General features: G+C 40.4%; 1 protein-coding gene across 5 annotated transcripts in view; it reads left to right on the forward strand.

Moving 5' to 3' along the window:
• Positions 1-26,825, forward strand: part of Ppp1r12b (protein phosphatase 1 regulatory subunit 12B) — a 210,386-nt gene that overhangs the window by 114,604 nt on the left and 68,957 nt on the right. For 4 of the 5 annotated variants that reach the window (XM_040737408.1, XM_040737401.1, XM_040737402.1 and 1 more), the window contains 5 exons: positions 7,432-7,522; positions 12,032-12,235; positions 14,661-14,850; positions 14,932-15,044; positions 16,316-16,357. In XM_040737408.1, coding sequence (XP_040593342.1) covers positions 7,432-7,522; positions 12,032-12,235; positions 14,661-14,850; positions 14,932-15,044; positions 16,316-16,357 — 640 coding nt within the window. Of the gene's footprint in view, positions 1-1,933; positions 3,427-7,431; positions 7,523-12,031; positions 12,236-14,660; positions 14,851-14,931; positions 15,045-16,315; positions 16,358-26,825 lie in introns of those variants that run through there. The other variant, XM_040737405.1, reaches the window with a different exon arrangement.

Raw genomic sequence — 26,825 nt, forward strand, 5'->3', positions numbered from 1 at the left:
TTCCCATGTGATTACCAAAAATAGTCCTTAAAGCTTTAGATATACATAAACCCTGTTGTGTATGTTAGGTCTAAAACCTGGGACAATCTAGCTAACTGAGGTGCCTATTAACATATCAAAGTAGACTGTGGCCACCAGTCTCCCTCAGCCCCTGCTTGTACAGAGTCCCCTGACTGGTGGTGTGAATCGCCTGCACTGGGACTGGGCTTCTCCCAGCTGCTCCTCCCTATATAACCTCAGCCATTTTGGTTACCAGCCCTTTTGGCTTGGCCACCACCATTGGTTCCTGATCTCCAGTTTTTATATTTTATATATGTTGAATCACTCTTGACATTCTGAAATTCTATTTTCTTTCAACATCGTTTTTTTCCTCTTTAAATGTTTTAGTTCATTATATGATTATACTATGATCCAATTTTTTCTATGGGCATTGAGGTGCTTTTTCTCTTAATACTAATGATAATACTGTGTATACTCTTATTCATATTCCCATGTATAAATATGCAAGAGTTTCTAATGGGTAGTTCTTTCTAAAAGGGAATTCTAAGTCTATAAACAGTGAGTTCATATTTCTCTCTTGTTTTACAATTGGGTTATATTTGAAGAATCCTGGTTTTTTTTTTTGTTAATCAAAGAAAGATAAAGTAGCTTCTTTCCGTTTTAAACTGGTATTTTCTAGCTACTAGCGAAATACTTTGTCTTTTGTTTACAGGGTTTCCTGGTTTCCTGTTTCTTCAACATATATTTTTGGTGATTTGACATTTTTGTTTTAGTTGATTTAAGTTCAGGTTTTTCTGCTATGTATCTGTAATACTTTTTAATTTATATAGTAATGCTTATGAAAATTTTGTCATACAGATACTCCATAATTCATTTATCATCCTTTCTATTAAGATTTGATTTGTTAGGTGGTGGTGGTGTAGTTCAGCACTGAGGAAGCAGAGGCAGGTGGATCTCTGGGAGTTCAAGGCCACTCTGGTCTACAAAGCAAGTTCCAGGACAGCCAGAGCTGTTACACAAAGAAACCCTGTCTTGAAAAACCAAAAAAAAAAAAAAAAAATTGAGTTATTTCTATGTGTGTATTATGTGTTGGCTTTCTTATTTTAAACAGTAAAACAGTAATGGTACCCTGCTGTGTTCGGCATTCAGTGATAAATGTTGGCGACAGTTGGTCCGGTCTCAATGGTGTAGCCTGTGGGTATGCAGTAGAGCAGCATGTACTGGCTTTGTTGGCACACATGTGTCTGTCATTTTTGGCATCACTAACACCTGCTGTGACCAATGAACTAATTGTAAAGTGACCTACATAAGTAAAACACTGTCATTTGTGAAAGTGGCTTTGGCTCTGAACACTGGCATGTTTTTTATTGAGCAAATGTTCAGAAGGAGGAGAACCCAAGATTAGACGCTGCTGATTGAAGGTAGGTCACACACGATAGTCATGTTGACTGTGTACAGCAAAAAGAATTCTCTGAGACCCCCTGAATGTGGGTGTCAGTGAGGAGGCCTAGGGAATCTATTGAGCCTTGGGCAGCAGATCAGTACCCATCCCAAGTACACACACGGACTTTGGACTCCCATAGAACAATGTGAGGTGCACTCTCACCCTGAACTCTTGGGGAAGGGTCTAGGCCCTGCCCTATATGAAATGACAGACTATGGACACCCCCATGGAGGGCCTCACCCTCCCTGGGGAAATGAGGGGATAATGGGGGGGCTGAGGGGAGGGCACGGGAGGAGGGGAGGTAAAGGGAGAGGGCCCTGGAACTGACTTGTGAAGCAACCTCGTTTCTTATCTAAATTTAAACTGAAAAATAAATAAATAAAAGAGTTCTCTGAGCTATAGGTTAGTGCTGTAGAACTGTGAGGCTAGAGTTGGGCACCTGCAGAGCTTCTCTGTGAATGGCAGGTGGTAGACATTTTAGGCTTTGAAGGCCATGTGATTTCTGATATGTCTGCCCAACGTCTGCAGTGCAGTGTGGCAGCAGTGCGTTTCTAGCCTTGGCCCTGATGCCATCAACAACTACTTGGGCATTGTTGGGGACACATAGTTTAAAGATTTATTTTATGTTCCTTTATTCCAAAAATGTGCTATACTCAAGGGTTGAAGATTCCACACTGTTGGCATTTAGGGCCAGATAATTCTGCCGTTCCCATGGAATGGAATATGCAAATTTGTCCCTGATAGCACCAGTCTAGAAGATTTGGAAATGTCCCCACCTTTGTTCTCTCTGTATCTGTCTTTCTCTTTTTGGTTACTAGAGTGATAGTGTGGGTTCCTTGCTTGAACTTCAGCTCTAATATCAGGCTGAATTAGAGTCTATACTGGCACATAGTTCTTAGAATGCAGTTATAGTAAACTGAAATCAAATCATACCTGAATGTATAGCATATGCTAGTGTACTGATCAGTTATTTGTCCAGTTGACACAAACCTGGACATACCTGGGAAAAGGGAACCTCAGCTGAGGAATTGCTCCTACCAGCTAGGCCTGTAGACATGTCTGTGGGGCTTTTTCCTGATTGCTAAGTGATTGCTGAGGGCCTGTCCCCCTGAAGACAGTGCCACCCCAGGGCAGGTAGATGAATGACGGCCTGGGAGCAGGTAAGCACCATTCCTCTGCAGCCTCTGCTGTATTTCCTGCTTCCAGGTCCCTGCCTTGAGTTCCCCACCTGCTTCCCTAGATGGTAGACTGTAACCTGTAAGCTAAAAAACCCTTTCCTCCCTGAAGCTGCTTTTGGTCAGTGTTTATCACAACGGTAGAAACCATACTTAGATGTGGAAATCTTCCTGATCCTTAGGTAGTTTCTCAGCCTGGGAAGTGCTTACAGTCTTCTGCTATCCAGGGCTGAAATTTGTCTTTTCGTTCCTGTCTTGTGTTCTTTTTTATCTGTCTCTTTTCCTCTCTCAGTATGTGCCAGCTGGCTGGAGCCAAGCCTCCAGTGAGGTAGTATTCACAGCTCACTCGGGTGGATGCCGCAGCAAGGATAGCCCAAGGGCAGATGAGAGAGCATCTAGAGTGGGAATGCTGCACCTCTCTGCTCTGTCCTCTTTCAAATAAAGAAAAATTCCTCTCCCTCTCCCTCTGTCAGATGACAAGGAGTATTGATCGGTTTGGTACGGTATATAAAATATGCGTATAATGGAATGGTATTTTGGGAACTATTAGCCCCATTGGGTTGCTGAGCCCCCAGATTTTACCCTCCTCCTCCCTTCCTTTTCTCCTTCTTAGTAGCAGCTTCTTAGCAAATTACAAGCTCTGCCTCTGGCTTGCTGGGTAGCAGTGGCACACTGCAAGCTTTCTCTAGTTTCCAAGGGAGACGGATGCTGAGGCTGCAGTGTTTCCCAGCAGCCACTTACCTTTCTTGCTGTTCATCTCCATGTATGTCTTGACCTTCGTTCTGCTATGCAGGCCTGCACAAGGAGGTAACAGTCTGTTTTTCTTGGAGTTCTGTGTGTCAAGGGGGGCAAAGGGAATGCAGGGTGGTATGGCTAAAGGCATGTGGAGACAGCAGAGTATAAATACTGAAATTAGAAAAAAAGTGCCTCTGAGGTGCTCTGGTCTGCGAACATCTTCCTGTTTGCTATACCCATAAATATCCTGAAGGTGGGAGCCCCGGCACTAGCTCGTAAAACTGAAAATTACTGTATATAAAAGCGTAAGGTTATAGTAATACTGCCTATGGAAAGCACAGAAGAAAAACGAGAACTTGGGAGAAGAAAATATCATCAAATACTCTATCTTCATGAATTCTGTTAAGTGTGTGTTATACACTTTTAAGGAGAGAGCTGAGAATATGCATTTTCATTATATTCTCAGGACTCCAGAGCTGTGCTTCCGAGTGTCATAGTCAGTATTCCTGTATGGCTATTTAAATGTAATGGCAAATAAAATTAAAAGTAATGTCCTCTGTGCACTAGATACATTTAAAATGCTACTGGCTTCTATATTAGACTGGTTATTGGACATTTCCATTGTTATACAAAGTCCCATTGAAGAAACTAAAGAAAGTGACCCATAGAATATGGGAAACTTAGTACAATTAATGTTCTGTATCACAAATTCTGAATCTGTGGATTCAACCAACTCTGGTTTGAAAGTATTAAGGAGGAAAAAATACACCTGTGCTTAATATGAACAATTTTCTTTTGCCATTCCTTAGCTAGTATTGTATAACTACCAGTTTCACAACATTTACATTGTGTTGGGCAGTGGAAAGAAGCTAGAGATGTTTTAATGTATATATATATATATATATATATATATATATATATATATATATATATACAAAGAAGATGTATACGGTATCTGCAAATGCTATAAGAGACTTGAGCACTCATGATTTGGGGCATGGGGAGGGGTGCTGGGACCAATCCCCTTGGAATATTTAGAGATGACTGTATTTGGCCAGACCAATGAATAAGCTTTCAGGAAGAAAGTATAAAGGCCTTTTGTTCACATTCAGCATAAATATGAATTCACTATGGCTACAGATGACTGAAATCTTGAGAAACATTTGCCTAGTACTTTATTTTGTGACTGAAAAAACTAAGGTCCTAAGAGGTTGAAGAAAAAAACTCGTGTTCCACAGTGTTGACCTCCCTTTCCACTCTGCATCAGGTAGCACCTGAGATTGCAGAGCCAATTGCATCCTCCAAAGGAGAATCTAGTCCCTCATATTATTTCATTTTTATGGTTTGTTCACAGCCGCCCTATAACATATTGATGGCACATCTGTAAACATAAAAGCCAGACTCTTCAGTATGGCAAGCTTTAGGGAGATATCAGAGGATACCAGAGGAAGGCCAGGGCAAGACACCTCCCTCTACTCACTCTTGGTGCTTGTAGAATTCAAGGAAGATACATCTTGCTCCACTAAGCCATGTAGCTGGAATGTCATCATGCTTTGGGAAAGAAATGAATATTTTTCATTGTTGAATAAAGCAAGGAAAGTCTGGGTTCAGGAGAGTGTCGTGACAATGTCTGTTGGTGAGTGACCTTGTGATCTTGACTATTTTAATGCTCTCTTGGGCCTCAATTGACTCATCTGCAAGGTGGAGATGATTTTATCTTCTCTACCCAGAATTTTAGAGCTAGATCAAATTTTGAAGTCCTTTAGGCATTGGTCTGCTGAAAATAACTACTAAGCCAGGCGGTGGTGGTGCACGTCTTTAATTCCATCACTGGGGACGCAGAGACGGGTGCATCTCTGAGTTCAAAGCCACCTGGTCTACAGAGTGAGTTCCAGAACAGCCAGGGCTACACAGAGAAACCCTGTTTCAAAAAAGCAAAAAGAAAGAGAAAAATGAAATAAGTGCTATAAAAATTAGACTTTATTATAAGGGTTTTATGAAAAGTTGTCTACCACCAAATAAAAAAAGTCCCTGCAAAACAGAATATTTGTTTTCAAAATAGAAAATGTAAATAAGCCAACCTATTACAGAATTTGAATATTTTATTTAAAAGCTTCCTCCAAAGAACACTAACTCAGATAACTTTTATTGGTGAATTTTTTTAAATTTTATAACCCGAATCATACATACATCATTATAGAAAATAAACCAGGAAAGAACACTTCCAACACACATAACCTTAACTCATAAAGCTGTCCACTATATCATGAGAAGAGAAAATCAAAGGCCACATTTATTACTTTTATGACTATGAGTATAGATATCTCTTCTCTTCTCTCTCCCTCCTTCCCTCCCTCCCTCCCTCCATTCCTCCTTCCCTTCTTTCTTTCTTTCCTTCTTTTCTTTTTTTTTTTTTAAGACAGGCTTTCTCTGTGTAACAGCCCTGGCTGCCCTGGAACTCACTCTGTAGACCAGGCTGGTCTTGAATTCACAGAGATCCATCTGCCTCTGCCTCCCAAGTGGTGGGATTAAAAGTATGCATCCCCAGTGCCCTGCTGAGTGTAGAAACCTTAAAGTAAATAGTAGTAATACATTTTGGGGCTGAGAGGCATGGCTGAGCTGGGAAAATGTTTACTGTATAAGCATAGGTCCTGAGTTTGGCTCCCTAGTATAAATACTGACTATAGCAGTATGACTGTAGTCCAGCACTGGGAAGTAGAGATGGGTAGCTCTCTGGGGCTTGCGAGCCACCTAGTCTAGCTGAACTCGTGAGCTCCAGATTCAGTGCAGAACTCTGTCTCAAACAAAGTGAAGTGCAGAGTGATGAAGGAAGCCACTTGACACTGGCTTCTGGCTTCCACACACATCTGGAGTACAAAGATATCCACATATTTATATCTTGAGCTTTATGTGTGGCTCAGTGATAGAATACTTGACTAGCTTGCACATATAGGCACAAAAGCAAAAGATAAACACCAAAGTTGGATAATTTTGTTTGAAACTTACAGAGTTTTAAATAAAAAATCAATATGATTTTGCTGTACAAGCATGAGGACCTGAGTTAAGATCCCTAGCACTCACATAAAAAGCTGCACTAGCACACAGCTGTAATCTTGTCACTGGGGATGCAGGGAGAGGAGTTTTGCTGGAATCTTACTGGCCAGCCAGTCTAGCCAAATCAGTGTGCTCCAGTTTTAGTCAGTCTGTGTTTCAAAAAATAATACAGATGGGCTAGGGAGATGACTCAGTAAGCAGAAGTGTTTGGCACACAAGTGTGAGCACCTGCACTCAAACCCCCAGAACCCACATAAAAGCTGGATGTATAGCAGCTCATCTGTATTCCAAGTGGTCCTATGGGGAGATAGGAAGTGGAGACAGGAGAAGCTTCTGGACCAATAGCCTGTCATATGCAGTGGTAAGGCACCCTGTCTCAAATAAGGTAAAGGTAAGGAATGATGTTCAAAGTTGTCCTCTAACCTCCCTGCACATGCTGTTGTATGTGTACACAGTGAGATGTACACTCCTGCATTTATGCACATTAGTGTTCACCCGTGCACACACACACAGAGCGATAAAGACACTTGGCTTTAATCTCCATGTGAACATGTGGACATGTGCATCAGTGCGTGCAAAACCTTAGCCTGCTTTCCATGAGAATAGGAAGTTTTAGTTTATTTTAATGAGTGGTGTCTAGAGAAATTTTACAGCCAACATCCCTTTTAGTGGTAAGGTACTGAGAACAGGGACAGAGAATGGATACTTACTATCACCACCTCTCTTTAGCATGGCCTACAATACTTGGTCAGAACAGTAAACCAGGAAAAGAAAAAAGTGAAAGGACAAGATAAAAAGAAATAAAATTAAATTCTCTTTTTACAGATGTACACTTCTGTGTGAGTGGTGACATAAATATTTTGAATGCTATAACAGCATTTACTGGGGGCATATAGCATTCTTGCCATTTGACCCTTAACATTTATTTTCAGCATGTGGGAATCCCTTCAGTGTGTGGGGTGCCTTTTTGTTCCTGCAGCGCATGCAGCAGAGGTGTTACCTGCTGTTCCCTCTCTCCCATAGATCTTATCTGACTCCTGTACGGGATGAGGAGGCAGAGTCTTTACGGAAAGCTCGCTCCAGACAAGCTCGGCAGACACGAAGGTCTACTCAAGTAAGCATGACTCCCCCACACCCCAGTGTTCTCGTCTGTCGGCCTTTCCAGTGGACATATGTGTTGAAAATATTAAAACGGATGCTTTTATTCCACCTCCTTCGTTATAGTTGTCACCATGTTAAGGCTATACAGTATAGAATCAAATGTACAGCAGTTTCTACCCAGTCTCACCTCTGTTCCCTCAGGCTCAAGACTAATCATTCCAGCTTTGCTTAATAACTTTAAGAAGCCTTGTAGCCCTCAAAGGAAACAGACAGTAGTTTGAAAAATGTTAAACAAAGAGTTTCCATTTGTACACAGTCTACCACTGTTAAATATACGAAAACATATTTTCACAAAAAAACTTGTATAGAGAATCATACAGTAGAATTATTCAAAATAACCAAGAAGTAGACCCAACCCAGTAATGTACTCCATAATAAGCAGGACTAACCTGTTATAAAAGTATATGTTCATTAACCAATGAATGAACTAAATATGTATTGTTTATACAGTGAAATAGTATTTGGAATTAAAAAGTAACGTTACAGAGGCTAGAAAGATGCTTCATCAGTTAGCATTTGCTACTCTTGCAAAGATTCAGAGTTCAGTCCCCAGCACTCACAGCAGGTGGCTCACCGCTGCCTGTACCCCCAGCTCCAGGGGGATTCAGCAGCTTTGCCTGGCCACCCCTGGGTACCTGCATACACATGCACAAACTCACACACAGACATACACATAAATAAAAAATGAAAATAGTTAAAATTACAGCATGGATGAACTTGGAGAAAACATTCCAAGTGAAGCAATCCAGGTACAATAAGCCTATTTCTTGTATGAGTCCATTGTGTAGTGTATCCAGAATGGCACATCCAGAGAGAGAATTGATTAAAGTTTGGGTCAGCAGGGAAGAAGAATAGGAAGAGAATCGTTAGTGGGTGTGGTTTCTTTTGGGGGGTGATGAAATGTCCTGAAAGTAGATAACAGTGATAGTCGAAAAGCTCGGAGTATTCTAGAAACCATAAGATTGCGTATATTAAAAAAGCAGAATTTATGATATATGAGTTATATTTTAGTTACAAAAAAGGTCTTTTATGGGAGTCATGAAAGCAGTTTAAGGGAGAATCTGATTTAGCTCACACTGTTTTGCAGAGATGAGAGTGGTAGGTAAAGGATGTTTGCCAAGCCAGGAAACCAGATTTAGTTAGGAAGCTGTTCACAGTAGTCCCACCTGAAATATCGAGGGCATGACCTCGGGTTGTAAGTGTGAAGGAGGCCAAGGAAGCCCGTGAGGCAGATGAAAAGGAGCATCCAAAGAAATGAAAAGAAAACCAGAAAGCAGCATTGGCATTTGAAGTGAACCAGAAATCGGTGTGTAACAGAAAGGAGGCATTCAACAATTTTATTTAAATAGTGCAGAACTCAAGAAGGAAAGTCGATGACTAGGAACATTATACATAGCAGCAGAAAGATTGCTTCTGTCTCTCCCACCCCTCCCAGAGCGGGTCAGGTGTTCTGCCTTCACTTTAGCTTGATGAGTGTGTATCTGTTCTTCCCGTAGAATCCATCTTCCCTGAAGCCCATACTATTTTATCAATATACATTAGAAGACTTACCATTTTCCATTTTTATAAGTTTATAGTTCAGCATTCTTAAGTCCTATCAGCACTATCCGTCTCCAGAACATTCTTCATCTTTCCGAACTGAAACTCTGTATTCATTAAGCAATCACTCTGCAAGCAAGCAATATTCTGTTTTGTAGCTCTGTGAATTTGACTTTGTGAATCTCATATAAATGAAATCATATGCCATGTATCTCACTCGTTTGACTCATTTCTTGTAACATAATGCTGTGGCTCATTAATGTTGTCCACATGGCATTATTTTATTTTTAAGGCTATATGTATATGCCACAATTTGTTTATTACCCACCGTTTAGTAGACACATGACTCCCATAATAATATCACTGTGCAAATGGCTGTCCACATGTCTCTCAGACCCTGCTTTCAGTCCTTTGAGGCATCTGAGTGTAAATATATGCTGGCTTGTATGATAATCCTATTTTTAATACTGTTGTATATTCTTATGATAGCTGCCCTGCTTCCCACTCCTGTCAGCAACCACAAGTCTCCTCATTTCTCTAGTCCTTTCAATATATTTGTTTTATAGTTTGGGAATTTTTTAATATACTAGCCACTCTAGTGAGTGTGAAAGTAGAGGACTGACTATATTTTGTTTTACATTTTTTAAAAATGTGGAATGGCACACAGGTGAAGTTCAAAGGATAACTAGTCAGAGTCAGTCTCTGTCATGTGGGTGCCACATGTCAAACTCAGGTCCTCTGGCTTGGTGGCATACCTTTACCCACTGGACCATTTCAATAGCCCACTGATTATATTTTTACTCTCATCTTTTCTCTCAGTGTACAGTAGATAATCATAATATGTACGCATATAAGTATATAATGGAATATATTAGTGAGTGAGCATTAATGGTGGGGGAATATAGACTCCTCCTAAATGACTTTATTTATGAAGAGACAGAAAAGAGTAGACAGAGAAAGACGCATAATTAAAAGAGGAAGAGCCAAAGATGTGTAAGTATCTTATAATGCAAACGCCTGCAATCCCAGCACTTGGAAGGTAGAGGTAGTAAAAGCAGGAACTCAAGGCTGGCCTCAGCTACATAGTGATTTAGAGGTCAGCCTGGGCTACATAAAGACCCTGTTTCTAAAAAAAGAAATCTTGTATGAAAAGACTCTGTAGAAAGAGCCAAGGTCCTCATCAGAACTAGGAAGGATCTTCAGTCTCATCAAAACGTGTACCTGACTTTTAAAAATATTTTGTTAGATTCTCAAAGGGACATTGGGTCCCCAAAGAAATATTAAACCGAAAGTACATGTCCAGTTCCTTAATGTGGCAAATGATCCAGCCTCTGGCTGCTTCCCTCACTCTCATTGGCCTCATTGTGCTCCCACTCCCTCACCTTTGCTAAACTCTGGCAGACACCGCATCATCCCAAGCTCTCCTGTTTCTGAGTCTTTGGACAAGCTCCCTTTAGCTATAACGCCTTTTACCCCCCTACACCCTTCCAGAGCTGTGCTTTTTGAGGTCAGGGCACAGCTTCATGTTAGTCACCACTTTCTTGTTTGAGGTCTCTTGTTTACCACTGAACATACCAGGCAAACTAGCTTAGCAAGCTTCTGGGGAATCTCCAGACTCTCCTTTCCTTTTCTCCGTAAGTGTGTTACATGGGTTTTGGAGATCCAGACTCTGGTCCTCTCATTCTTATCCACTGGGCTATCTCCCCATGTCCCAGTTTTTCTAATATGTGCATAATATCTTATGATCATCATGTATTTTTTCATGTAATTTCTGCCATATTAAAAGTTTCTTGAAAAGGTTGCAGGGTTAGTAGCTCAGCAGTTAAGAACACTTACCACTCTTGGAGAGGACCTGGGTTCAGTTCCTAGGTGGCTCACAACTACCTGTAATTCAGTTCCAGGGGACCCAATGCCTGGTCTCTGCAGGCTTTTGTATTCACATGGTGCACATAGCAGACTTATAACTTTAAATTAAATAAATCTTTGAAGGAAGTTTCTTGAAAGGAATTACTTGACTTGCCTCTGTAGTTTGATTGCTTAAAGACATCAGTAATTTAAAAAGAATGAGTCAAATTATGAATAGTTAAAAAGTTTTTGAGGCTGGAGAGAGAATCCTGCAGTGAAGGGTGCTTTCTCACCCCACCTTGTCAGATGACTCACAACCACATATAACTCCAGCTTCAAGGAATCAGACACCATCTTCTGGCCTCCACAAAAAGTATACTTGTGTACATGCACAATGACATGTATACACATAATTTTATAAAATAAAAGGATGTTGTGGATTTAGTACTCAATGGCTGCCTTTTAGCTTCAGGACATGCCTCTTGTGAGGCTCTGAGAGTATAACCACTCTTCTCTTCTCAGCTCTGTCCTGTTCCAGGTTTCTGACTTGCTTTGCTTCTGGTCTGCTGCTCCAGTGATTCTTGGGGATCTCTGTGATTCCTAGAGTTACTTAAGAAATGATGTTAGAGAATAGTCAATATAGTGTTTCAGGAAGTTTTGTTGTTTTAGCCTTAGTATGAATTTTTTACCTTTTTTAACCAGGTTTTAAAAGTTTGTTTTTTTCCAGTATTTACTGTTCAGGGAATAAGAAGGTAACCATTTGATCTTGGGAGAGAATAACGTGCACTCAAATAATCGAGCACAATTTCTATGAACCAAATACATCTGTAAGAGCAGATACCACTGTTGACCTATTTTTGGAAGAGCAAGTTGGGAAAGCTAAAGTATTAGTTCAGAGTGTGTGTAGATTTAGGTCTGAGTTCTCTGTACACTGTGGTGCTTATTTTAAGCATGTGTTCTAGAATTGGCCTTCTGTTGCATCTTGGGAGCTTCATTTGGTTGTTTGGGGGGCAGTTTCCCCGCTCAAGAATACTGTATGTTAGTGTGAAACTGTCTTTACCATTTGATATTTTCCCAGGGTGTTACCCTGACAGACCTTCAAGAAGCAGAGAAGACTTTCAGCAGGTCAAGGGCAGAGAGACAAGCTCAGGAGCAGCCTGGTGAGAAGCTTGAAGACCCTGGTGGGCTTGAAGGGAGCACTAAGAAGCAGGAGCCATCAGCTGCCCCAACGAAGGAAGCTGGGGAGGATCAGCAACCTTGGGGCAGGAGTCTGGAGGAAGAGGTGGGCTCTTTTCGCTGGCATGCTCTGCACCACAAGCAGGATTGTTTGGTGAACCTTCATAAGTGGTGGTTTAAATTCAGGTCTGTCTTGCTTCAGTGAACCATTCCTAAAAGACACTGTGTGTTTATAGCTGCCTTTGGTGTGGACAAATCAGAAGGATTTTGGTTTTTTTTTCTTTTAATTTTAAATAGCTTGTTTTACATGTCAATCCCAGTTCCCTCTCCCTCACCTCCTCCCGCACTCCCCTTCCCCACCTCCCTCCCACCCTATTGCCAATTCCTTCCACATAGGGGATATCTAGAGTCTGTCATTTCACTCTGGGTAGGGTCCATGCACTCTCCTAAGAGACCAGGCTGAGAGAGCATCCCTCTTTGTGCTATGGGCACACGATGTCTGTTTGTATTCCAGGGATAGACACTGATCCACAGCTCAGGGCCCCTTAGGTTGCCCAGGCCTTCTCGCTGACACTCACATTTGGGGGGTCCAGATCAGTCCCATGCTGGCCTCCCCGCTGTCGGTCTGGGGTCCAAGAGCTCTCCCCTGTTCAGATCAGCTGTCTCTGCTGGTTTTGCCAGCCCATTCTTTGCCAATTTGCTCATCACTCCTCTCTCTGTCACTGGGTTCCTTGGGTTCAGTTCAGTGATTAATTGTGTGTTTGTCTCTGCTTCCACCAGTCACTGGATGAAGGCTCCCGGATGGTTATAGACATCAAGTTCATTATCAGGAATGGGCATTCGAGGTGGTCTTTCCACTATTGCTTAGCTTGCCAGGATTTCGGTTTTTTAAGTGATCGGTTTTCTGCTCTGATAGTTAACTAATGCTTTTGAGTGAATGTCTTACTATTCTATAAAGAGGGGACATGATATAATATGATGCAAATAAGATTTGTTTTTATGGCAGACACTGTTTTAAGCATTTCAGATATATTAATTGATTTAATCCTCAGGATACCCCTCTGCAATGGATATTATTTTGCCTATTTTATGGATGAAGAAGTTGAGTCTCACAGGTCAAGTAACTTACCTTATACTCTACACATGGAGGAGTAGGCCAGTGAGGATTTGAATGTAGGCTGTCTGCCCTTCCAGCTTGTTCAACACTAATAATCAGTTGTTTCCCAAACTCCTTCGAAGCACTCTTGGGTGTCACCGTCTGTGTGTGCATGCGTCTCTATTGGATGTGGTATTCACAAAGAGGGCCAAGGGTATACTTAGGGCAAACATACCCGTGATTTCAGTTGTAGCTGTTGTCTCTATAATTATCATTACCATTCCTTCTCTCTCAAAAGTGTCCTGATAAATATGATTACTGTGGTGATGAGAGCAGGGACTCTCTCACTTATTGGTACTCAGAGTGCTAAGTTCCAAAAACAGATAGTGCTGTGCTTTTTGTTTGTTTTCTTATTACTTCCTAGCTAGCTGGATGGTGGTGGCACCTACCTTTAATACCAGTACTCAGGATGCAGAGACAGATGGATCTTTGTGAGTTCGAGGAAGGCGTTGTATATAGTGTTCTAGGACAGCCAAAGCTACACAGAGAAACCCTGTCTAATACTGAGTACTGGTTTCCAGATAGTGTTCAGGTTCCTAACACATTGTCTAAACCCTCAGCATCCTGTCTGAGGCTCAGTGAAGTTAGCTTATTCAAGGTCACATAGTTACTACCTGCAGAAGTAGACTCAAAGACAAGTTCTATCTGACCCTCAAACTTGCTTGTTTCTGACTTTGTGACTTATAAATTAAAAGTATGTGACCTCTACATTGTGAACTTAATTTATAGTTAGAATTTTTATCTTGAAGAATTTTCAGTTAATTAAGCTAAGGCTAATTGTTCTGTGTTTTAACTCTCAGGAAAAACATTCAAAGGGGAAAATAGAAATTTGCAAAAGCTTCAGGAAAGCAGGAAGGTAGTTGGTGGTACAGCCTTGCCTCGTTTGTGCCAGGCCGTGATGCCCAGGACATGAAGTGAGCTGCTCAGTGAGTCATGTGGCACTTGGTGGAGTGTCCTGACAGTGCTGGAGTGGTCATATTTGCTCTCTGTCCTCAGGTCATTGCAGCACTCTTGTTTCCTCTCACTTCTGAGCTTTTTTACTTCCCATGTACGCTGTCTTAAAATCAGCATTTCTTTTCCCATTTTCAAGGTCAAAAGACTTTTTATTATTAATCTGAATTATTTAGTGCCCTTTGGTCACTTTAGGTACAGTTTGTCTCAACTACTGTGGTCATCCTGGTATCCTTCGAATAGAATTCCAGAAGCTTTTGATTCCTGACCACTTACTAACTCTAATTCAGCTGATAGATGCCTATTGAACATCACTGTTACTAAGTCTCCTTCATATTGGAAAGGCCCATTCTGAGGAAGCCTGCTGTCTTTATCCTTTGGTTGAACTTGACCACTAAAATCTCATCCTGTGGACTATTTCCAGCCTGTCTATCGTCGCCTAAGGTGTCTAGCTCAACCAGACAAGCCCACAACACCGGAGTCTCCTTCTGCATCAAGACCTTTACTCTACACTAGTTCTCATCTACTACGGACAAGTAGAGCTTCAGTCCCTGATTCTCAGAATTCAGAGACCACTATTAACGCCACAGCTGCAAAGGAAATGGACAAGAATGGTATGTATAGTTTCAGAAGCCACTACCCAGTGTGCATGACCCAAATTTTTAAGATCCACATTCTGTGTTATCTTTGAGCAGAAAAAGAAGGAGATGATTTGGATGATCAGTCCTCTAGCAGGCTGTCTATCCGGGAGAGGAGGCGACCTAAGGACCGGCGAAGAGGCACGGGCATTAACTTCTGGACAAATGATGTAAGTTTATTGTTCTATACAGGGCACGCGATAGCGCCTATGGCTTTCAGCCTCTTCATTGAGGTCAAAAGAAAGAGCCCCATTTAGTGCCATGGCTCTCATAGAGATAGCAAAGAACTTTTACTAAGAAAGAGAAGACTCCACTAGTGTGGCACTCATTTGGTATGTTTCTGCTAAGTGCATAGAGCAGTACTGAACACAAAGTAAACATTCTGCCTGATAAAGAATTTTGAAAGCTGGAGATTTACAGCTATCATGTAAGCAAGTGGATAACTATCTTAATACTACCTATAAGCCATGGTTGAGCTGTTTTTAGGATGATAAGAATTTTGAAGGAAGGGTCTGGAGAGATGGCTCAGGGGCTAAGAATATTTGTTCTTTCAGAAGAACCAGGTCCAATTCTCAGTACCCACATACTAGCTCACAGCCATCCCTAACCCTGGTTCCAGGGATATAATAGTCACACATATGGTACACATACTTGCATTTTGGCAAAACATTTAATGTAAATGTTTTGTAAATGTAATGTAAATAAATAAGTAAATGTTTTCCATTTTAAAAGTATTTCAAAGGGCTTAAAACCTGTAAATTGACGCAGGTTTAATCTGACTCCATTTTACCTTTCTGGAGGGAAAAGGATCAAAGAGTAGCAAACAGGTCACCAGTGCTTACTAAGCACAGATACACACAGTACTTCAATGCACTCCATGCATAGCTGCTTCTAACCTTCTCATTCAAGCCTGGTACTAGCATTTTTTTAAACAAAGTGGCCATACTCTAAACCAGAGACCCCTGGTTCCTAATGACCCATTTGAAAGTTAGATAAAACTATTCAGCAAGACAAGAAATGTAACCGTAGTAGTCACTCATTACAACTGTCTTTTAGCAAAGATGCATTGCCCTGTCTTAGGACTAAATTGATAGTGTTTTGTTTTTTCCAGTTTTGGGGATAGAACTTGCACATACTAGACAAACAAACACTCTACCAATAAGCTGCATCCCCAGACAATAGGCTGACAACTTGACAGAGTGAAATGAAGTCATGTTTTACCTTTTTACCACTGTGGTTGGTTTGACATTTTTGACTACAGTGATGTTTCTAAGTCCCCTGCTTGTGACAGCTATTGAAAGTGGCAGTAGTGGCATCACTTGGCTTTCAGTTTTTATTGCCCACATTTGAAATGCCAAGAGTTGTGATTGATAGGAACTGACCTTGTTTTCAGAGAGGTTTGTGGGTATAACCCTTTGTCTTTCCTCCTCTTTCCATTCAGGAGGATGAAACAGATGTCTCTGAAGAGGTCAAAGAAAAATGGGTAAGTGACAAACTGATGACCCAGTCCCTTTAGGGCTTAGAGTTGCTCCTTGGCATATAGTTATTGGATATGAGCAGATCTTTGGGAAATGGGTTGAGGGTGACGATGAGCAGTGTGGCAGGTGCTTGTTGGTTCTACTTTTTCCTGTGCTGTAGCTGGCCATTCTCCTGAGCATCTTTCCTGTATCTGCTGTGCTAGCTGCCCGTCGTCAACGCCCACATAGGCTCCATATTTTTCTCTTTGGAAGAAAAAAAAAGAGACCAGCTCCCAGTGGTTCTTTCCTAACAGAGAACATAAACATAGAGAATATAAAAATTTGAGTCTATTTCAAAGTTATTTATATTTGTCTTTGAAGTGAGAGTAAGCACCTCACCTCTTTTGTAACTTGCCCCTTTGAAGCCTGGCATCCAATTCCTCCTTGCCCTGAAAGGCCTACACCCAACATTCCTCCCTGAGCTACTTTGATACCTCTGAATACTGAGGTATTATTTGCAAGAAAGAGGGAATTTGGTTTATGCCAAATTAATATATATCTGTGTGCTTTACTTATCAAAGCATGTAAAATCATAGCCTCTTAGTAACAACTAGCTAATTTTTATCAGTAGAGACATAAGTAATAAATTATCATTGTTATATCTCAATAGTTAAGATCCCAAAGAGTAACTCTATGGTGGTATATGTTTGCAATCTCTTATGAGTCTATGGCAGGAGGATCACAAGTTTTTTGGTTTTGAAGTGTGTGTGTGTGTGTGTGTGTGTGTGTGTGTGTGTGTGTGTGTGTGATTGTTTATGTATGCCAGCAACTTTCTAGATTCTGTAAGGCAGTGGTTCTCAACCTTCCTAATGCTGTGACCCTTTAATACAGTTCCTCTTGTTGTGGTGACCCCCAACCACAAAATTTTTTGTTGCTAATGCATAACTATAATTTTCTTACTGCTATAAATTGTAAATATCTGTGTTTTTCAATGGTCTTAGGTAACCCCTGTGAAAGGGTCATTCAACACCCAAAGGGTTCATGACCCACAGGTTTAGAACTGCTGCTTTAAGGGATTTGGAAAGGCTTCTGGAGACAGCAAATTTCCTTTGGGGAACTATGCTTAAACAGAGAATCTGAGTTATGGATTGCAAAGCACTGGAAAGGACCATAATCCCTATAGGGTTAATACAGGACATTTAGATCAAGGAATTACAAGGAAGGTTTTGTTGTCATAGGGTGTCTTGTGAGTAAAAATCTCTCTAAACTAACGGGCACTGGAAAATCCTAGCCTTTGGTACATTTAAGAATTAAAATGGTCTTGATACAGTGCTTCTTAGGGAATTTCATTTTAAGACTGTTGGATTAAAACCAAGGAAAAGACTTTCTGGTTTTGTGTAGAAAAGCATGGACTGATAAGGTTGGACACAGAGGTCATTTGTCAGACTAAAGAATATTCCATTTATCCAATTATTTGTGTCATCTACTGGTGTTTACCATATGTCAGACAGACTCCAGTGTTAATCTAAACAAGCTGTAAGCACCCTAATACCTCCAGATGGGTAACTTTGCATGTGTGTAGGTCAGCTTAGGGTTGGGTCAAGCATTTGCTGGGAAGTGGCATCCCCCACACCACTCAGAGTTCTGCCAAGGAAAGTCTGCTGATGGGTCAGCCTAGGTAAGGCTGCCTGTTTAAAAGTCTTACGCTTGCTTTTTCCTTTACTTGTTGTTTGTTTTCCTCCCTGTTGCACTCTTTGCTAATTCTAGTAGACATTCTCCATGTGGGCCCGCAGGAAAAATATCTGGTCATTGATGGCCCAGAATAAATCCTACCTAAAGACAGCCAGTGGTACCTAATGATTTTTAGGACCAGTCTCTCTCTTTCCTATACTATACTGACTATTCATTAAGCAGTAAAGTTGACTTGGTTCTGTAGCAGTCAATGTGCCAGTCAAAAGAGGGTCATTCTGTTGAAGTGTCACTGTAGCTAGTCAGTATGAATACTGTGAGAAGCCAGTGTAGTTCTTTCCTCTGTTATTGGTTCATTGAAATTATATCTGCTATTGAGATTATACCACATCCTGTCTCCTCTCTCTTCCTAAAGTGGTGATACCTATTATTTTTAAAGATTATGGCATCTGTTTTTCAACTGAAATATAATTTATAATCAATAAAATGCATAAATCTAAAATGCACTCCTGGGGGAATCTTGACAAGTATCTATCACCCAGCAGGTTGTAGAACTTTTCCAATCACCTCATAAAGTTCTCTTTTGTTCCTTTCTAGTTAATTCTTTGACCCAAAAGGCAATCATTTTTTGATTTGTCATCATAATTTTGTATGGACTCATCCAGCTATATTTAATTTTAAGAAGCAAGCGTCAGTGGTTACTAATCCTACTATATTCCTCCACTTGGGATTGGAACAAAACGATTCCCAATATGACTCTATCCTCTCTTTTTAAGTATTTTAAAAGATTCCTTAGTGTCTTGCTACATGGCAGTAACAACTGCATGGCTAAGAAGGCCTTCTGTGTAACCCAAGCTCTGCTAACATCACTAAAATCCATTTCCTTTTTTAGGTACTTATAAAAATGTAACTAAGATTTATTTACAGATGAGACTCAAAGCCAAGGATAGCACTGATGTTTTCTCATGTACAGAATAGTTGATGAAGAGATGAGTCACATGTTGTTGTTCTTGTGACCCTAGGAAACACAGTGAGAAGTCTGTGAGCCTTGCTTAAGCTAAGCAGAGTAAATGGTTATGGTCAAAACATACCCCACTGGTAAATCTACCAGCTAGTGAAACTGACAAGGAATATGTAATTTGAAATCTTAGTACCTCCTTGACACATATGTTTAAAGGAATTCTGTTTCATTATCCACAGTAGGTATGTAGCAGGTAGTCTCTAGAAATCTTTAGATATCTTTTGTATTACTAAGTAAAAAAAATGAATTTAAATGTTAATATAAATATCTTTATATTCAGAAGTGTGCTTAATGTATAGTAGTCCTCCTTTGTCCATGGGATGGATTTTCCAAGGGAGGGGGCCTACATGAGGAGCTGCTTAAAATTACAGATAGAACTGTATTGTACCTATACTATGTTTTCTCTTACGTACCTATGATGAATTTTAACCTACAAGTCCTTCATAGTAAACAACAATAAAACTGTATACCGAATAATATGACCAACTCACTAATCTTATATTTTCAGGACATTACTTAGTAAAATAAGGGCTACTCGAAGACAGACACTTCAATCTTGATGTCTTAAAGGTTGATCCGATGGCTATGAAGGCTCCTAAATGACTAATGGGGGAATATGGCAGGTTCTGAACAAAGAGATGATTCATGTTTCAAGCAGGAAAAATCAGGGTGCTGTGAGATTTTAATCACAGTACTCAAAACAACACATATTTTAAAAAACATGTTCATTGGCTAATTTGGAATTTCCATTTACTCTTTTTGAGGAGTCTGTGAGTAGCTATACCCGTGGAAAGCAAAACTGCAGAAAAGGTTTGGGTGGCTGTTGTAGCAATGACAGTCTAGAGTGTCTGCTATGGACCAAGCAACCATGGGCACACTTGAATCCTTTCCATCTGTCCTTACCTTCGTTTTGGCCTGTCTTTTGGGTGACTTGAAGTTTGCTTGTTTTTTCCTATCTTCTGGGACAGTCTATTCCCAGCCCAGTCCTGTTGTATAACTGACTCTATCACTAGAGGGCACAAGTAATCAGCAGAGATGTTGGTGAGCAAGCAGAATAATGCTCTAAAAAGAAGAGCCACAAACAAGCTGCTTTTGCTTTTAAAGACTTGTTAAAGAAGCCAATTCAATATAGTAAAGATATTTGCCTTACAACTGCTTGTATCATGAGCTACAAGATAATTTACAGATAATTTGGTTCAAGAACTTAATGGCACCCTTAAGAAAACTAAGACCCAAACACACAATTAATCACTGAACTGAACCCAAGGAACCCAGTGACAGAGAGAGAGGAGTGATGAGCAAATTGGCAAAGAATGGGCTGGCAAAACCAGCAGAGACAGCTGATCTGAACAGGGGAGAGCTCTTGGACCCCAGACCGACAGTGGGGAGGCCAGCATGGGACTGATCTGGACCCCCCCAAATGTGAGTGTCAGTGAGAAGGCCTGAGCAACCTAAGGGGCCTTGAGCTGTGGATCAGTGTCTATCCCTGGTATACAAACTGTCTTCGTGTGCCTATAGCACAAAGAGAGATGCTCTCTCAGCCTGGTCTTTTAGGGGAGTGCTTGTACCCTACCAAGAGTAAAATGACAGACTCTAGATATCCCCTATGTGGAAGGATTTGACAATAGGGTGGGAGGGAGGTGGGGAAGGGGAGTGCGGGAGGAGGTGAGGGAGAGGGAACTGGGATTGACATGTAAAACAAGCTATTTAAAATTAAAATAAAAAATGATAAAAAAAAGAAAACTAAGACCCAAAGAAGCAAGTTATTTGGAGACACGAAATCTCAAGGTGATCCTATGGCCTGCATCAGGGAACCTTTCTTACGTGTCAGTAGTGACGCACACCTGAAAATATGGCTTACATCCTTTGCTATACCCTATTCATCCGTTTGGAATTTTTGCCCAGCAGGTTACATGCTTGAATTGACTTGCTAGTAGCTTCTGACATCCTCAAGTGTAGAAACACTTTACAGTACTTAGAAGCTATGCAGAGTATTAAGACTCAGTGGGTGAGACCATCACTATTCTTCTGCTGTGCTTTGCATAGATGGGTAGCTAGTTCTGTCGGGAAGTAGGAATTATTTAGTTAGTAGAGTTCACCCCTACCTATAATCCCCCCTGAAACTTTTTTTTTTTGTTTTTGTTTTTGTTTTTTTGTTTTTTTGAGACAGGGTTTCTCTGTATTGTTTTGGAGCCTGTCCTGGAACTCGCTCTGTAGACCAGGCTGGCCTCGAACTCACAGAGATCCACCTGCCTCTGCCTCCCAAGTGATGGATTTAAAGGCATGCGCCACCAACTCCCGGCCCCCTGAAACTTTTTAAAGAGAACCAGATGATACTCAATCCAAACAAATTCATTGAAACTTTACTCTCTAAGAAAGCAACAGAGTCTTAATCCCGGATGGAACTAGTAGATTGAATTAATAACCACCCTTAAAATACATTGTTAATTTATGGATTCAAGGTACTTGCCTGTTCTAGATAACTGTTGGCCTGCTAGTGGAAAGATTGTTGGTAAGGTCCTCTAAAAGAAGTAAGCAACTTAATGTAGGCATTTTCCAACTAAATAAATGAGAGAGTACAATTTAAATTTGCTGGCAAGGCTTAGTTCTGGATGTTAACAAGAAATCGATGTCCCATAAATGTCTGCAATGCCAACCACTAAATGCACATTGTATTTTGTGCTGCTCCCTTCCCTCTAGTTAGATAGAATCTTCCTGTTCTTTCATGCAGTAAGTGCTCTTAGTACCATTTGTGGTCAGGCATTTCTCTACAGTCTGAGGATACAACAATAAACAAAAGTCCTGTTCTCGTACAATTTACTTTCCAACAAGAGAGGCCAGCAATAAATAAATTCTAAAAGTAAATAGATGATAAGTGCTATGGAAAAAACAGAGTAAAGAGAAGCAGAAGTGTCACGTGGACCAGAACTTCACATTATAAATAGGGCAATCATATTAGGCTGCATTGACAGACCGTGATTTGAGCTCAGATTGAAGGATGTTAGATGGGAAGCTATATTGGACAGATGAGGGTAGGGTAAAAGCAAAAGGAACACTCCCAGGGACCCCTAGGCAGGTGTGCCCTGCATGTTTGAGGACAGGTTGAAAAACACAATGTGGCTAGAGCAGAATGAACAAGAAGGACAGACAGAATGGACTGTGTCATTGTAATAGCTTCAGCGTTTGCTTTGAAGCTGTGGTACCTGTTAGAGGTTTTGTTTGTTTGTTTGTTTTTGTTTTTTTACACCAGAGTGATGGGCTTACTTATATTTTATGGATTCTGCTGCTATATACTCTGAGGTGATACCAATGGAAGCAAGAATGTCAATTAGGAGGCTGCTCCCATAATACAGGAAACAGTGGAGGAAGGTGGTTTAGGACCAAGTTGGTGGTAGAAAGATTCTGAAGAGTTTTATTCAGCATGTTTTTGAAACTGGGACCACATAGATTTGCTGTTGGTTTGAATATAGTATGAAAAAGAGAAGTGAAGGTTGACACCAAAGCTTTTAGCTAAGTGTTCTCTAAGGGTGGAGTTTTCTAGCCGAGCTAGAGAATGCCATAGCAAGGACAGATGCGGTAGAAAAAAGGCAGGCATCTGTTTGGGGTTTAGAAGCACTGAGCACATTGAGTTCAACTGATGTATTTTTACATGGAAATATCAAGAGACCTGTTGAATGTGCATCTAGAGCTCGTTAGAGGTCTAGACTGGATTCATAAACTTAGATGTCAGTAAACATACAGATCATCTCTAAAAGCATGGGACAGGATGCAGTTACCAAAATAGTAACTGCAGAGAAGGAACCTAAGACAAAACTCTAGAGCACCCTGAAATTCAAAGCGAGAGGACTAAACTCTCATGGGAGACTAGCCTTGACTCTTAACTTGAAGAATGAGTGAATTTCCCCCATTTCCAAATTAAAAACAAAAAAGAACAGTGTGAGTTGTTTTGGTTTGTTCTCCAATGTGTTTTTTACTTGTGATATTAGTCATACAAACTGCTTGTCCTTTTACCAAAGTGGTGTAAGAGAGCTGAATACCCCCAGAGCCTCTTCTGACACCCTCTGAAACAAAGACCACTGCCTCTCTGCAATGAGCTTGTTCTTAAAGAATCACAGGGGGCTTTGCTGATTAGCCGACTAACCTCTGAGTCCCCTTTGCTTTGTCTTATTTTTCTCAGCTTTATTGTATTTTTTAACTAGCTCTTCCACTTCACTTATGAAGCTTTTCTTTGAGAAACATTTATTTCTAGATGCTACTGAGATTCTGAACTTTGATTTAGCTTGTGGTGGCTCAAATGACCATCGTAGACAGAGTCTAGAACTGAACAACTTCAAAACCATTGAGTTAGTCGTCTCATTTTGAAGATAACAGGGCCAATGCAGTGACTCAGTGGGCGAAAGTACTTGCCACGAGAATTTGATGACCCAGGTTCAATTCCCAGAATCCACAGTGAAAGAGAGCAAACTCCCAAAAGTCGTCCTCTGACCCCCACATGTGCACTGTAGCATATAAAGGCCTGAACACTTTTCCCTGTCATACGCACATATGCTGCAAGGTTAAAAAGAAATACAGGTCACAGCAGAGGTTCAGAGATGAACTAATGCAAGGATGGCAGCATTCCATTCCCAGTTCACACTGCACTCAGTTGTATCTTTATGTCGGCTATTTTTCATGCATATCAGACTGCTGTGGCGGGCAATAGAGCATAGAAGCAGACCCAGGAACAATGTTCCCTGCATGAAAATGCCAGCTGTTTTAGATAAGATACTTCTCTTTGCTTCAGTTTCCTCAATTATAAACTAGAGGATAGTTAGTACCTAGTGTTTGACTTATGTAATAAAAATTAAGCTGGTACATGTAAGTTATTGGTGATTCCTAAGTTCCCAAATCAATCTAGAACATGGCTTTTGGAACTTTTATCAACCTTTAGAATGGTGTGATTGTAAAGTCATCTACTAATTTTCCCTTAAAGAAAAAAATTGTTTGGAGAGTTGAGAAATAACCCAAATTCCTCTATAACTCTAACAAGAATACTTTTATTGTTGTTGGTTTATTTAGTCAGGGCCTCACCATAGAGCCCTGGCTGACTCCTCCACCCTTCTTCCTGCGTGCCGGGAGTATAGACATGCCACCACACCTGGCTTTCTGAGACATTTTGAGGAAGTTTTAAGGTAGAGAGGGGGAAAAGAATGTGTAAAAAAGAAGACTGAATGTTTCACATTTCTCTCAGGGTTCTGTGAGTTTCCAAGCAAATCAAATCCTTACAGATTTCTTTATGGGTCTAGCTGACTTACATTGTTATTCCCAAATTGCTGTTCTGACTTTGCTTTTCTTCTGTGGATTTTCCAGCAATTCTGTCTATACAGGTCTTTACTGGTTTTCTCGTCCCTCCTCTCCAGATGAGTTTGTGCTATTTCTCTAATATTTCACAACTGCTCCTGGCTATTTGCTGGAATTTTTTTCCTCGAGCAGTATTTTTTAATCTTGTTATTTAATCTCATGAAGCACCTTTGTCTGTTCATTCTTTACCACTGGGCAGTGTCTTGGCCTTTCTCCTTTTAGGTAAAATCCTAGGTCTGTTTTGCTTTTTCCTCTCTATTGGGGCCTGATTGCCTAATATGGTAAGGTATTTCCCAGACAAGACTGCCCTGTTGAGCTGGAACAACAGCTTGCCTGAGTTTAAAGACACGGTAGGTAAGCTCTTGGATAGACCTAGTTATTTATGTAGTAAAGTAATTTTTATAGGACACCATATAGCAACCACAATCTTTTTTTCTTGGTAAGATTTTCCCTTGCTTTTAGCAGAGTTAAAAGGATAATGAAATACAGATTTTATTCATTCAACTTCTTTATCTTTTGACAGATAAGGGAAAGAATAATACATAAAAGTATTCAGAATGAGAGCTTTTGAGATGTCTGAGAAATTTGATAACATGATAGTGTTCATAGGATTTTTTAAATAGGGATAGATTTAATAAGCGATGACTGTTGTGAGCAGTTCTCTGGGAGCCAGTCCTAGGGAATTGGCAGGCATTCTGCTTGTGGAATAGCAAGCTGTCCTGGATTTGTGCATTTGTGACAAGGGCAGTTGAGAGCAGAGAATGAGATGGGTAAGTGGCAGTCAACCAGCTCTATCTGGGAAGTTGCTTGCCATCCAGTGTGCACTGAAGAATCTTACTTAGTGGCCACCACCACCCTGACCTGGAAGGATCTTTGCTCTCACTGTACATTTGTACTTGTTTTGTAACTGTAGTTTCTTAAAATACTACAGATCCTATGATTTTCTATATATGGATTGTGCCTTGCTCTAGCCCAGGCTGCATAAACCATCTCAAGAACAAAATTCTTTTTGGCATTTTCCTCTTATGAGCTCCATTAATTTTAGGCCATGCTGTTGCCAAGGGAATCACAGTAATCAAAGCTTACATGTATTCCTTAGAAACCCTGTAAGTTTGGACCCAGTGTCATGTTAGGCCAGTGAATTCTACTTTAATCAGAAATCTTTTTAAAGATTGATAAACTGGCCTTCAAGGTAATTTTTTTGTGCGTCTTTTAAATGTCTTATCTGAAAATGTGGAAGATTTACCCAATTATTTGGAAAAGTTAATTAACCTCCTGACCTTTCCTTTTTCTGCCTTTCTTCTTTCTGCCTCCAGTTGCCTGCAAGGTATTAGCTTGTGTTAGAACCTGTAACCTTACATGTTTTTGTTGGAGGACACTCACGAGCTTGAAATTCAGAGTGGAGTGTTTTTTTATGGTTATAAAAAAGGTAATGCACTTCATTAGAGAAAAATTATGAAGTACAGAAAGCATAAAACTGGTCCTCAAAAGCAGCAGGAGCATTTCTGGAGGCAGTTGTAAAATGTGATGTTTTTAGGGAACATGATGCTGGGGGAGCGTGTGTGCACTTACTGGGAGGAGGCAGATGTGATTTTGTGATGCTCCGTATGAAACAGACTTCCCTAGGAAGTCCTAGAGGAGTCTGAAACTAAAATCATTTAATGTATAAATTCAGTTGGTAGAGGGAAATTGTAAAAATTCAGGCATCACACAAATTAAAGACAATCACACTTAGATTTACTCACCCCTGATGGCAGTTCAATTGGGTAATGAAAGCATTTACAAGAAGTTCTACATCTTCATTTGGCCTCTTCCTTCATAGTAATTATCTAATGTAGCCCAACCTCTGGCTACTTCATTATGCCTTACAGTATTATTGATCTAGGAATTATAAACACATACATTGCTATACTCTGTATGTGTATGTTATATTTTTAAAATTTATGTGGTAGAGGTGTAGCTCAGAAAAGAGGTCATGCATCTGGTTAAATTCATACAACCAAACTAATGTGTGTGCTGGTATGTATTTCATTATAAATTACTCTATTTTATTTGTTTAATGATCTTAGCTAAATTTTATAGCTTCATTTCAGAACAGTAAAGGTGAGGGTAATAAAATATTGGTCATAAAAAGGAAATTTCTTCTGCCACAAAGAATAAGAAAAAAATTGGTCATATTATTTAGACGCCATTATTAACATTCTGGGAAATGGCTCAGTGGGTAATGACACTTGCCGCCAAACCTTGGACCAGCTGAGTTTGATGCCTTGTACCCACATGTAAGGAGAGACTTGACTCTCTTACAAGTTTTCCACTGACCTCCACACATGTGACATTGTTTGTGGGCTTCCACACATATATATGAACACAAGCAAAGAAGTAGAAAAATTTGAAAACACACTTTGATGAAATTCCTGTTTGTGTTTTCCCACAGCATTTCTATT

The sequence above is a fragment of the Mesocricetus auratus genome, unplaced genomic scaffold, assembly GCF_017639785.1.
Source record: "Mesocricetus auratus isolate SY011 unplaced genomic scaffold, BCM_Maur_2.0 Super-Scaffold_100676, whole genome shotgun sequence".
Classification (NCBI taxonomy): Eukaryota; Metazoa; Chordata; class Mammalia; order Rodentia; family Cricetidae; genus Mesocricetus; species Mesocricetus auratus.